This window comes from Bombina bombina, chromosome 9 (assembly GCF_027579735.1).
Source record: "Bombina bombina isolate aBomBom1 chromosome 9, aBomBom1.pri, whole genome shotgun sequence".
Classification (NCBI taxonomy): domain Eukaryota; kingdom Metazoa; phylum Chordata; class Amphibia; order Anura; family Bombinatoridae; genus Bombina; species Bombina bombina.
This window is the reverse complement of record NC_069507.1, coordinates 187,128,829-187,143,390: the sequence shown is the minus strand read 5'-3', so window position 1 is coordinate 187,143,390 and position 14,562 is coordinate 187,128,829. Positions and strand designations below refer to the sequence as shown.

Here is a 14,562-nt window from a genome sequence, read left to right as displayed (position 1 = left end):
AAATAGCTACAATGTAACTATTAGTTATATTGTAGCTATATTAGGGTTTATTTTACAGGCAAGTATTTAGTTTTATATAGGATTAATTTATTTAGTTAATTTAATGACAGTGTAGTGTTAGGTGTAATTGTAACTTAGGTTAGGGTTTATTTTACAGGTAAATTTGTATTTATTTTAGCTAGGTAGTTATTAACTATTTAATAGCTATTGTACCTAGTTAAAATAAATACAAAGTTGCCTGTAAAATAAATATAAATCCTAAAATAGCTACAATGTAACTATTAGTTATATTGTAGCTATATTAATAGCTAGTAGGGGGCTTAGATTAGGTGTAATTAGTTTAAAATTATTGCAATATTTTATTATTTTTGGTAATTTAGTGTTTGTTTGTTTTTTTTGTACTTTTCTGATGGATGGAAGACCTCTTCTTGCCCCGCTTGGATGAAGACTTCTGCCGGTCTGGATGTCCTCTTCTGCCCCATCGGATGAAGACTTCGGCCCGGCTGGGTGAACACGACTCAAGGTAGGGAGATCTTCAGGGGGGTAGTGTTAGGTTTATTTAAGGGGGGTTTGGGTTAGAGTAGGGGTATGTGGGTGGTGGGTTGTAATGTGGGGGGGGGGGGATTGTGTTTTTTTTTACAGGCAAAAGAGCTGTTTTCTTTGGGGCATGCCCCGCAAAAGGCCCTGTTCAGGGCTGGTAAGGTAATAGAGCTGTTATTTTTTGTAATTTAGTATAGGGTAGGGCATTTTTTTTATTTTGGGGGGCTTTGTTATTTTATTAGGGGGCTTAGATTAGGTGTAATTAGTTTAAAATTCTTGTAATATTTTTTTATTTTTTGTAATTTAGTGGGGGGGGGGGTTGTACTTTAGTTTAGTTTTTTAATTGTATTTAATTGTAGGTACTTGTAGTTAATTTATTTAATGATAGTGTAGTGTTAGGTTTAATTGTAACTTAGGTTAGGATTTATTTTACAGGTAATTTTGTAATTATTTTAACTAGGTAGCTATTAAACAGTAAATATCTATTTAATAGCTATTGTACCTAGTTAAAATAAATACAAAGTTGCCTGTACAATAAATATAAATGCTAAAATAGCTACAATGTAACTATTAGTTATATTGCAGCTATATTAGGGTTTATTTTACAGGTAAGTCTTTAGTTTTATATAGGATTCATTTATTTAGTTAATTTAATGATAGTGTAGTGTTAGGTGTAATTGTAACTTAGGTTATGATTTATTTGACAGGTAAATTTGTATTTATTTTAGCTAGGTAGTTATTAAATAGTTATTAACTATTTAATAGCTATTGTACCTAGTTAAAATAAATACAAAGTTGCCTGTAAAATAAATATAAATCCTAAAATAGCTACAATGTAACTATTAGTTATATTGAAGCTGTATTAATAGCTAGTAGGGGGCTTAGATTAGGTGTAATTAGTTTAAAATTATTGTAATATTTTATTATTTTTTGTAATTTAGTGTTTGTTTGTATTTTGGTACTTGTATGATGGATGGAAGACCTCTTCTTGCCCAGCTTGGATGAAGACTTCTGCCGGTCTGGATGTCCTCTTCTGCCCCATCGGATGAAGACTTCGGCCCGGCTGGGTGAACACGACTCAAGGTAGGGAGATCTTCAGGGGGGTAGTGTTAGGTTTATTTAAGGGGGGTTTGGGTTAGAGTAGGGGTATGTGGGTGGTGGGTTGTAATGTGGGGGGGGGATTGTGTTTTTTTTTTTACAGGCAAAAGAGCTGTTTTCTTTGGGGCATGCCCCGCAAAGGGCCCTGTTCAGGGCTGGTAAGGTAATAGAGCTGTTAACTTTTGTAATTTAGTATAGGGTAGGGCATTTTTTTTATTTTGGGGGGCTTTGTTATTTTATTAGGGGGCTTAGATTAGGTGTAATTAGTTTAAAATTCTTGTAATATTTTTTTATTTTTTGTAATTTAGTGTTTTTTTTTTTTTTGTAATTTAGTGGGGGGGTTTTGTACTTTAGTTTATTTAATTGTAGATAATTGTAGGTACTTGTAGTTAATTTATTTAATGACAGTGTAGTGTTAGGTTTAATTGTAACTTAGGTTAGGATTTATTTTACAGGTAATTTTGTAATTATTTTAACTAGGTAGCTATTAATTAGTCAATAACTATTTAATAGCTTTTGTACCTAGTTAAAATAAATACAAAGTTGCCTGTAAAATAAATATAAATGCTAAAATAGCTACAATGTAACTATTAGTTATATTGCAGCTATTTTAGGGTTTATTTTACAGGTAAGTATTTTGTTTTAAATATGATTCATTTATTTAGTTAATTTAATGATAGTGTAGTGTTAGGTGTTAGTGTAACTTAGGTTAGGATTTATTTTACAGGTAAATTTGTATTTATTTTAGCTAGGTAGTTATTAAATAGTTAATAACTATTTAATAACTATTGTACCTAGTTAAAATAAATACAAAGTTGCCTGTAAAATAAAAATAAATCCTAAAATAGCTACAATGTAACTATTAGTTATATTGCAGCTATCTTAGGGTTTATTTTACAGGTAAGTCTTTAGTTTTAAATAGGATTCATTTATTTAACTATAGTAAACTTATTTCGTTTTATTTAAATTATATTTAAGTTAGGGGGTGTTAGTGTTAGGGTTAGATTTAGGTTTAGGGGTTAATAACCTTATTATAGTAGCGGCGACGATGGGGGCGGGAGATTAGGGGTTAATAATTGTAGGTAGGTGGCGGCGATGTTAGGGAGGGCAGATTAGGGGTTAATAAAATTTATTATAGTGTTTGCGAGGCGGGAGTGCGGCGGTTTAGGGGTTAATACATTTATTATAGTGGCGGCGATTTGCGGTCGGCAGATTAGGGGTTAATACTTGTAGTTAGATTGTGGCGACGTTGGGGGGAGGCAGATTAGGGGTTAATAACTATAATGTAGGGGTCGGCGGTGTTAGGGACAGCAGGTTAGGGGTTAATAGCTATAATGTAGGCGGCGGCGATATCGGGTCGGCAGATTAGGGGTTAATACTTGTAGTTAGATTGCGGCGACGTTGGGGGAGGCAGATTAGGGGTTAATAACTATAATGTAGGGGTCGGCGGTGTTAGGGACAGCAGATTAGGGGTTAATAGTTATAATGTAGGCGGCGGCGATATCGGGTCGGCAGATTAGGGGTTAATACTTGTAGTTAGATTGCGGCGACGTTGGGGGGAGGCAGATTAGGGGTTAATAACTATAATGTAGGGGTCGGCGGTGTTAGGGACAGCAGATTAGGGGTTAATAGCTATAATGTAGGCGGCGGCGATATCCGATCGGCAGATTAGGGGTTAAATAATGTTATTATAGGGTTTGCGATGTGGGGGGGCCTCGGTTTAGTGGTTCATAGGTAGTTTATGGGTGTTAGTGACTTAGTGTACTAAATGGGTGTTAGTGTACTAAAAACATACCGAATTTCGGAACGGAATAGAACCGAATTCAGCCGAATCCGAATAAATCCGAAACGAATTTATTCGGATCCGAATAAATCCGAAACGAATTTATTCAAATTTTGCCGAATCAGATTCGATCCGAAACGAAATTCGAAAAGTCTGAATCGATCCGAACCGAAAACGAACCGAATTTTTTCGCGGTGCACATGTCTACTACACAGCTGTAGTAAGATACTTTGGTTAAAATATGTAACCATCTGCTTGTTATAATGTTTGCTATTATTTGCACAAGGTTGCACAAAAGAGAACTCAGACAATGAATCACGCTCCTCTTGCTATCTAACCCTTTATGGGGAGTTTAGATTTGAGATTAGTATCCCTTTAACAGCAGAGTAGACTATGTACTGCAAACGCTGAATGCATATACGTTCATTCTTGACTCTCTGAGGCCTATTTATCATATGTCTGTCAGACCTGATCCGACAGTGCGGATCAGGTCTGACAGACATAGCTGAATGCGGAGAGCAATACACTCTCCATATTCAGCATTGCACCAGCAACTCTTGTGAGCTGCTGGTGCAACGCCGCCCCCTGCAGATTTGCGGCCAATCGGCCGCCAGCAGGGGGTGTCAATCAACCCGATCGTACTCGATTCCTGTCCGCCTCATCAGAGCAGGCGGACAGCATAACTGCTGTTTCTGGTGAGCCTGCAGGCTCGCCAGAAACACGGGCCGTCAAGCTCCATTCGGAGCTTGATAGATATGCCCCTCTGTGTCCCCCTCAAAGACAAATATTTTACCACGGATAAATATCAGCAGATGACAGTGGTCTTTCCTGAGGGTTTGTAAGGAATTCAACATTTGAAATATAAGGGAACTGCTGGATTTGAAGAGTAGGTTTCAAGAGACTTGAGCAAACAGATAAGACATTTAGTCAACACAGTTTGCAGAGGAAGCTTTCCCTTCAGGAAACCTACAATATACAAGCTCTTGAGCTGCTTGATATCTGACCTGATGTTACATTGTGTCAATTCAACAGGGATAATTAATAGTTTCAGCACACATTGCACTTTCTTTCTTTCATATTCTTGCTGTGTTTTTCTGCTAATTCCTTATCATATGTGTCATTTCTAGAATCGAATGCAGCTGTTTGGAGTCCCCCGAGTCACAATATATATAGATATCAATGCATGTGAAACAGATTTTTTTCTTCAAAACTACTTAAATGCACAAAGTTCTTTGAATCATTATTATTGAAAGTATAAACCATAATCATGTGAATTCACTGTAAAGTGTACTTAAAGGCACTTTGTAGTGCAAAATTGATATGTTCTAAAATCAAAACAGTGTGCCATTTAGGACAGATGACTGGCCTATCGAAATGCCAGGAGATTTCCTTGTGTGCCACATCAGCTCAGGGTTGGGTTGGACACAATTTAAGGGGAGTGTAGAGGCAATTCCATCTTTACCATCGTATAGGGGAATAAGCGTAATTTGGGCAGTTTTTCTTTTTATTTGGATAGATAAATGTTGGGCATATAGTGGACCTGCTCACTGTCTTCCCCCTCTACTGAATTTTTTAGAGCACCCTCTCAGACAGCACTGCTCAATGCGCGCCTACTCTGAAAAGTAGTCCGGCTCCTCCCCCTTCTCTCTGCCTCAGTGCGGTGCAGACTAGTGTCTCACTTAATACAGGCTTATAGCAAGAAAATAAGGTAACAGGTGCTTATTGTTAATGGTTTCTTTCATGTGTACTGTTGTCTCCCTCTCAAAAGCTAACCACAGGACAGACTGTATTTAATCCCTTTGCTCCTAGAGGTGATGGGCAAATTTGAACAATTATTATACTATACAAATGTGTGCGTGTGTGTGTGTACATGCCGTGCTTAGGAGGCTGTGTTCAAATGTATACCAGAAGAAACAATTCTCACTGTCTCCTTTTTTCCTCTCTTATGCCTCACCCCCCCTGCAAGCACTTTCTATTGATGCCACAGTGTGTGTGTATATATATATATATATATATATATATATATATATACTATGTACGTCTAATCCCTGCAAGTCTGAGAACTACTTTAATGGTCATGAGATTTTGTGCAGTTGCATGCAATGGTAGCAACATGCTTGTGTGACCTGGTAGGCTACAGTCCACATTTCCCAGGGTATGTCTGAAGCTCTCTCACAATTCTTGTGAAATTCTGTAAGCATTTTAAACAAGTTGGTCTCACTGAATTATCTTGCCAACTGTTAGCATGTGAAGTTTGCTAAAAATTCACATTACAATTGTTTAACTGACATAAAAGTAGTATATACTAAACTATAGGCAAAATCAAGATAAATTGTAGTAAAATAATTTCTGTTTAATTTGTATTTTCTTCAAACTGAGACTTTATATCAGCCTTAGATGTTCTACTGTAAATGTCTCTCTCCACTGTGCTCCCCTCGCAAGGTCTCCCCTGGGGACTTTATAAAGCTTGGAGGAATATGCAGTATGAAATACCTTGATCAGTTCTGAGGCATGGACTTGATGAGCAGGCTCCCATGATGTTCTTATACAGAATATTCTTTCCAATTAATTAAATATGGACCAGAGTTTTCAAAAGGGATACATTAAACTGGGTGTACTTTCAGGGTTTTAGAAAGAGCTACCAGGTAGGCTGATCAGCATACTTGGTGTAGAATTCAAAATGGTCGTATATAGTGAGGACCAAGTTTGGCTGAAGGTTGCCTGAGACGAAGATATTTTGTAGATATCCAGACTTGATATTCACTGAGATATTTGGGTGATAACGATAACCTGTGTTTGCGATCTGCAGAGAATTTATAAAGTCGAATTGATTGTTGCAACACTTGACAATGTAGGTCATTGATGTGATGATCTGCTGCAAGTACACCTGTATCTGAGGGAATCATGGAGAAGATCCTAGGCTCAAAGCCATAGGCAGTGTAAAATGGAAAAGATTGTAATGAAGAATTTAGTCAAGAGTTATAGGCATGTCTGGCAAGGGGCAACAACTGGGACCAGTTTGACTGTTGAAGATCTGTGTAGTGTCATAAGAAGGTTTCCAAAGACTGATTGACACGTTTAGTTTTCCGATTGGACTGGGCATGATGAGAAGTAGACAAAGATATTGTAGTTCCTAGTTGTTTATGTAGAGGCCTTAAGAACTAAAAGACAAACTGTACTCATCTTTCCAATACAATTTCATAGGGTATGCCATGCAATCTTACTATGTGAAGTATAAAAGATCAGACAGTTCTCGGGCAGTAGACAAGCCTGGTAAAGGCACAAAATAAGCAGATTTAGATAAATGGTCAACCACTACCCATATGGTATTATGGCCTTGAGAGATGGGTAAGTCAGTGATGAAGTTAATAGATATGTGAGTCAATGGTTGGCTAGGAATAGGCCAGGGCTGATCAAACCAAAAGGTTATTTATGGGAGGCTTTGTTGGAAGCATAGGTTTAACAAGCTGCCACAAAATCTTGGGTATTCTTTCTTATAGATGGCCACCAAACATGTTGTGTCAATCTTTTCAAGGTACTTTTGAAGCCTGGATGCCCAGCTACAACATTGTTGTTTGCCTATTAAAGGAGTTTGAGACGAAGTTGCTTAGGTATGAAGAGACAATTCTGATAGGGAGAACAGGATGGTGGTATCTTTGATTGTACTGCATGTATTCTTTTTAGTACAGAACTAGTCAGTTGGGCTACAATCTTCTGAGATTTGAGAATAACATCGTGAGGGTTGTCCATCAAAGAATATGGGAGAAATTATCTAGACAAGGCATCTGCCTTGGTGTTTCTGGTTCCAGGAATGTAAGAAAGAACAAAATTAAATCTGAAGAAAAATAGCTTGTCAAGCATTTAACCTTTTGACCATCTGTAAATACAAAAAATTCTTATGATCGGTTAAGATCATGAAGGGTTGAAGTGTTCCTTCAAATAGGTGTCTCCACTCCTCCAGTAACATTTTAATGGCTAGCAATTCTTTGTTACCCACATCATAATTTAACTCTGCTGTGTTGAATCTTTTAGAAAAATATGCCACAGGGTGTATTTTGCCAGAGTCTGGAGTACGTTGGAAAAGCACTGCCCCTTCTACTACATCAGATGCATCAACTTCTAAAATGAAGAAAAAGAGAATGGTCAGGATTTCAAAGCATTGTAGTTGAATAAAAAGCTGTTTTAAGTGAATGAAAAGCAGAAATAGCCTTCTCTGACCAAGGAGCAGTGATAGTGGAAAACCCCTTAATGCATTTTCTATAATAATTAGCAAAGCCTTAAAAGCAGAGCAAGGCCTTCAAAGTAGAGGGTTTAGGTCAATCCATTATAGCGGACAATTTCATAGGGTCTATCTTGAATCCTTTGCTGGAAATCATGTAATCATGTAAAGGAACTTTTTTCTAGCTTTGCAAATAAGGAACGCTCTTATAGTCGTTGGAGGACTAAAGTCACTTGATGGATATGCTCATGATGATTCTTGGAAAAAATAAGGATGTCATCTAGGTAGATTATTATGAATGTGTTCAAGTAATCTCTAAAGATTTCATTAACAAAATGTTGAAACACCGCTGGGGCATTGCACAGCCCGAAGGGCATGACCAAGTACTGATAATGCTTAAAACGAGTATTCAAGGCTGTTTTCCATTCGTCACCCTTTTGGATTCAGACCAGATTGTAAACTCCATGATTGTTTAATTTCATAAAATCAGAAGCTCCTTAAAGATAGTTTAATAATTCAGGGATGAGGGGAAGAGGATAACTATTCTTTATGGTGATCTGGTTGAGACCCCGATAATCAATTCAATGACGGAGGCTTCCGTCCTTTTTCTGCACAAAGAAGAGCCAAGTGGAGATGAAAAAGGACTATGAAGACAGGCAGTTATGGCTGCTCCAATAAGCAGTTCAGTCAGGCAGAAGTTAAACAGTCTTAGGAAGGGTACTCACAGACAGAGAGGAGTTCAGTCTTAGGCAGATTAGGAAGGAGTCACAGTGTGGTGCATTTACAACCAATGGGCACCAAGGGTCCACCAGCCTGAGAGTAAATAGACTGTGTGATGTCACTGAGCGGCCGGCGAGAACACCTAAGTCATGTTGCCTAGCAAATTGACGCTACTTACGGCTGCACAGAGCAGTGCCTAACAGGTTCCGCTTATGTAGGCACTCTAACAGAGCTTCATCTATTAGTAACGAATTGTATTTTTCTATTTGTGTTTTCTGTTTTTAGCCCTAATCTTCATAAGCTCCCCTCTGATGACGCAATTATGTGCTTCCCACACTATTGTTTTATTAAGTTGTTCTGACATATTAAAATTGAAATACTCCACAAGAGCCTTTCTAGGTTCCTTTTAATCAGAACATCCTCTAAAAGGTATTTGTCTAATCTCCATTGAAATGTTGTCACTGGAGCTTCTGGTCATTCTATTAAGCAAGTTACAGAGGGATGATCTGTCCAGGCACTGGACAGAATTATTGACGAATTTACTAAGGCTAAACCCACATAAAAAATAGTAAATACAGGAGTAGGAGTGATGCATTTTTTTGTAAGGCATCCCAGCATTTAAAGTATATATACATTTTTAATCAAAGTAGATACTGAGCCCACCGATATTCTGACAGTTGCTACTTTAACTTGTATCAGAGAAGATCTACATTATTTGATAAATATATATTAAGTGATTGCAATTCTGCCCTTGTAGATCTGTCCACAATTACTTATCTTTACTAAGCTATCAGTGCAGTATTATTAAAGGTATAGAAAAGTATACGGATGCTCTCAGCAATGTGATAACTTTACTTCCAGAAGGGCTAGTTGCAGGTCACTATAGTCATTAGCCTGCAACTTTGTTTAGCAAGTAAAAGGAATGTCCGATAAGCTCTGTAACTTATTTCAGATCTAGTTGTTGGCGGTGTGTGATGGAAGTATGGGGTTATCACTCACCATATTTTCCAGACTGCTATTTGTCAGGGAGCCTTGCAGATCACTGGTTATGGCATAGGGCCTCTATAAGTGGTGCTTCTTCAGTGATCTAGTCTGGCTAAGTATGCAGAAGAACCAGGTGTTTTACATAAGGTAGGAGCTGCATATAGGAGACCGTATGCTTTGTTATATTTTAGCCAGTATTGACTGCTCCTAGTAAGTTTCCTGGGTATGTGGTACAGGATTTCCATCTGGAGCCCATGTGGCCTCTCCGTGATCGATTGTATGTTGGTAGCTATACAAAAGACTCCCCTTGTCTGCCATTCATCACGGAGCTACATTAGATGCTTATTCACTGTTTAGAGCCTATGAGCCATCAGTTTGTGCCTTGATGTTGACAAGGCACCAAAGCACTTTCAGTGTGAGGCCATTACCGTAATGGCCAGGCTTCGCCCTTCTCAGTTTTATTTTAAATATAAATATATAATTCAATGTAATTTGTAAAAGATACACATAAATATACAAAGTATAATCCTAATTTGTTAAACAGAAACTGTGAAATCATAATCAGAATTTGTAAAATCATAACCTTAAATACACTGCTGTATACAAAATAAAATACAAAATATAAAGTGCAAAGTTTAAATGTAATAAAAGAATCTGAAGTGTAAAGTAATATAAAAAACAAAGCACAAAGTGTAAATGCAGCAGTACTCTCATGTGATGCAGTGCTATATTGCACTGGGCTTGTCTCTCCTTCATATACAGAAATGCAGGGAATGACCCTTGGAGAAGTATAGCAAAATCTGCCTTTTTAGAATTTCACTAGGGATCAGCCAATAGAAGGATCTTGTTTTTTTTTTTTTTAAATCAGCCAATAGGAAACAAATTCTATTGGCTTATTGATCTTTAAAATAATTTTTAGGATAGGTGTTTTTAGGGGGTGGCTTTAGTTTTATGGAAGTGTTTTTCATTTATTTTCTTTTATTTTTTTTTAGAGTTCTTTAGTTTTTGTAGTTCTGTCTCTTTTCCCCCTTTTTATAATTGGCATTCTTAGGGTATGGCAGAAAACACTTTAGCTAATACTGGCAATGTGAAGTAGTTATAAATGTTTAAATTGCCATTTGTGTATACAATTATTTCAATGGCAAATCTGGAATTCAAAGAATAAAGAATGAAATAAAAATAAAATTGTTAGTTTAGAATCTCTAGGTATCATCTAAAGGTGCAGGTTTTTTTTTATATAAGTTTGATTAACCCAACTCAAAGAAAAACAAACTGAAATTGATGTTTAAATTAAAAGAGCTTTGGAATGCATTAGATCCACTTCATTCATTAATTTAAATAAGGATAATGTAAAAGTAAGATTAATGGAATGAAATAGAAACAGTTATATTTATTATTAACGATAACATCATAAAAATAAAATATACAGTATTAGACATCTAATCTACTCCATGTGATAGGCATGAAAACATGGTAATTATTATTTACTAACGGACTGTAAAAATGCAATCACTTGGCTAGACATTTTCAACATTCTCTGCTAGATATGAGAGTCCAGCCTGTCTAAAGAGATAAGCATGAAGACCGGCTTTTTCATTTGTTTATCTTGTGCAGATATTCCCATATATAATTGAAGAAAGAGTGGGTGAAAGGCTGACAGTTATCTGTAGTAGCGCTTCAATTGAAGTCTAGAGGTTTATTCTGAAATAAATATTACATCCATCAAATATACTCTTCTTGAAATATGAAAGAATGATACTGGCCAATGTACAAAGAATAATTCAAAAACAACTTTAATAGTTCATTAAGACCGGACATTTTGATCATTTTGATTTATTGCTCCATTGATTTAAAAGTTACATATCTGTTCTTTTTTAGAGAAACCATTGGTTTTTCTATTTTATGTTTTCTTGGAAGTTATATACCCATGGAATTTTAACTGTGAATGATATAATATAATATTGTAATTATTGTGTCCTTTAAATCATAATGTTCATCTTTAGTTTTAATTTTCATAGAATTCATTGTTAGGTCAGGCATATATTTTATGTCAGGTTACATCATACATCAGAATATTTTGTTTGCCGAACCGCCAAGAATTCAGTTATCTAATAAGAATGAAGAACATGTTTATAGTAATAATTAATTAATAGAGGCATTTCAATGATCTCATCTTTGGAAATGCTGAACTTTAGGGAATTTTAAAAGGACTGTAAATACTTATTTATTATTTGGTGACATTGTACATAAACATTTTATAATCCAATATGGGTCAAATTTCTAGTTTAGATGCTATGATATGGAACATATGAGTCAAATTAACAAAATATAGTTAAAAAAATGAGAAAATAAAAAGAAATAGATATTGCATTTGTTCTATACAATTAGATAAAACATCAGTTGGTTATTATAAAAATTTAGTTATACCAGGGTTCTTCAAACCACGGGTCGAGACCCATTACTGGGTTGCAACACCATGTTTATAGGATCACAACTTGCGTTGTAGGAGAGTGTGTGTTATATGATAGTGTGTGTAGTGTGTGTGCTATATAAGAGAGTGTGTATGTGTTGTATTAGTGTGTGTGGTATCTGCATGTGTTGTATGAGAGTGTGTGGCGTGTGTGTTATATGAGAGAGTGTGTGTCGTTTTAAGAGCAGTAGAATCATTACTACTCTTGAAAAAGATGGATGTGCCATTGAAACGTGTTGAGCAATTAAAGTGTGTACAGAGCCTTTTTAATCTTTGCAATGGAGCTTGATCCTGTGTTTATTCCACTGCAAAAAAGCTGTTGATTCTTAATATTCCCTGTGAGTATTTTCCATTAAAGGGACAGTCTACACCAGAAGTTTTATTGTTTAAAAAGATAGATAATACCTTTATTATCCATTCCCTAGTTTTGCATAACCAACACAGTTATATTAATACACATTTTACCTCTGTGATTACCTTGTATCTAAGCCTCTGCAGACTGTCCCCTTATCTCAGTTCTTTTGAAAGACTTGCATTTTAGCCAAGCAGTGCTGACTGCTAGGTAACTCCATGGGTGTGAGCACAATGTTATCTATATGGCACACATGAAATAATGCCCTCTAGTTGTAAGAAACTGTAAATATGCATTCAGACAAGAGGCAGCATTCAAGGGCTAAGAAATTAGCATATGAGCCTACCTAGGTTTGTTTTCAACTATGAATACCAAGAGAACAAAGCAAAATTGATAATAAAAGTAAATTGGAAAGTTGTTTAAAATGGCATGCCCTATCTGAATCATGAAAGTTTATTTTTGACTTGACTGTCACCTTGGGAATTGTCGTTTGTACCATTGCGGATATGCTTTTTTCAGAAATTTGAAAAGTTGAAGTGCACATTGGAACCACTGAAGACCTGCACCCCTATCTATTCAAGCATCTTGTTTCTGCAGTTTGGGGAGGGACTGAGGGTGGCAGCAGCTTTCACTTAAAGGGGAGCATGCATGCAATTGTATTTCTTTTTTGTACCTTTTTGCTACGTAATCTACAGATTATGGCCCCAATTTATCAAGGTCTGTCGGATCAGGTCCGACAGACCTCGCTGAATACAGCGAGCAATACGCTCTCCGTATTCAGCATTGCACCAGCAGCTCACAAGAGATGCTGGTGCAACGCCGCCCCCCGCAGACTTGCGGCCAATAGGCCGCCAGCAGGGGGGTGTCAATCAACCCGATCGTACTCGATCGGGTTGATTTCCGGCGATGTCTGTCCGCCTGCTCAGAGCAGGCGGACATTATGGAGCAGCGGTCTTTGTGACCGCTGCTTCATAACTGCTGTTTCTGGCAAGTCTGCAGGCTCGCCAGAAACACGGGGTATCAAGCTACATACGGAGCTTGATACATATGCCCCTATATCTGTAGCTTCACATTTTAAACTTTTCAGTTAAATGCTAGACATCTGTTAACCCTACATGTGTCCCAAAGTAAATTCTAGCTGGCAAGATTTGATATTCTTCATAACCATAGATGCCCTTCTGCACACCACTGCTGTAAAGTTTGGTTATTAAGATTAAAATAATCTGGTTTGGCTATTAAGATTACAATAGTCTAGATATTCTCTGAAATCTCTCATTTACAAGGTCTTTCTCCTCACAGACCTACTGCATACAGTTGTTTGTCTTACTATTTTCTGTAAGGCCTAAACACAGTGCATAAAAATTACCAAGAGATCAAGTGTCTCTGTGATGCTGAGTCAGCAATGTTTATATGGATAAGACACTGTCCATTATAGACCGGAACTTACCTTTGCCCCAGAGAGTGATACATTGCTGCTCATGTGTTTGACACATGCCGTTATAGCAGTAGCCATCTACACTGTTACATGAGTGACCGTCATGTAGATAAACATTAGCCGGGCAGTGCGCACTTGTTCCAGCGCAGAACTCCGGCAGATCACAAACATTACTTGATTCCCGACAACGTGTTCCCGCTGGCTTCAGCTGCCAAATAAATAAATAAAATGTATTACTAATAGCAATATTTTCATAACATTTTTATATGAATTTATGTAAAAATGGTTCTGCAGTACAAATTTTAGTACAATGAGATTATGTTTCCCAGTGCTATGCAACCCATGCCGAATATAATGTTGAAAGTGCTCTTTCCTTTTCTTGTTAAGGGAATGATTACCCTGTTTGCTAGTCCCCTCCTATCTTAATCCTCAATCTTCTCATACAACACCCATATAAATATATAAAAAACAAACTTCAAGGACCACTAAAGCTAAATTATAGCAATGGATGGGGTCAGACTGATATACTACAGGAAAGTTCTCTTCTGTGGCAAGAACAGATTGGGCCGAAAGAAGCTACACCCTGGGTGGGTACCATCCTATAGGGTGGGCCATTAAAGGGACAGTTAAGTCCCAAAAAAACGTTCATGTTTCAAATAGGGCATGCAATCTGAAACAACTTTCCATTTTACTTTTATCACCAATTTTGCTTTGTTCTCTTGGTATTCTTAGTTGAAAGCTAAACCTAGGAGGTTCATATGCTAATTTCTTAGACCTTTAAGGCCACCTCTAATCTAAATGCATTTTTATAGTTTTTCACCACTAGAGGGCATTATTTCACATGTTTCATATAGATAACATTGAGCTCATGCACGTGAATTTACAATGGAGACAGCTCTGATTGGCTAAACTGCAAGTCTGTCAAAAGAACTAAAATAAGGGGGCAGTCTGCTGAGGCTTA

General features: G+C 36.9%; 1 protein-coding gene across 1 annotated transcript in view; it reads right to left on the bottom strand.

The window, feature by feature from the left end:
* The window catches only part of ADAM12 (ADAM metallopeptidase domain 12), a 510,388-nt gene that overhangs the window by 134,971 nt on the left and 360,855 nt on the right, over positions 1 to 14,562 (bottom strand). Inside the window, exon 11 of the mRNA XM_053692967.1 lies at positions 13,614 to 13,809. Coding sequence (XP_053548942.1) covers positions 13,614 to 13,809 — 196 coding nt within the window. The remainder of the gene's footprint in view (positions 1 to 13,613; positions 13,810 to 14,562) is intronic.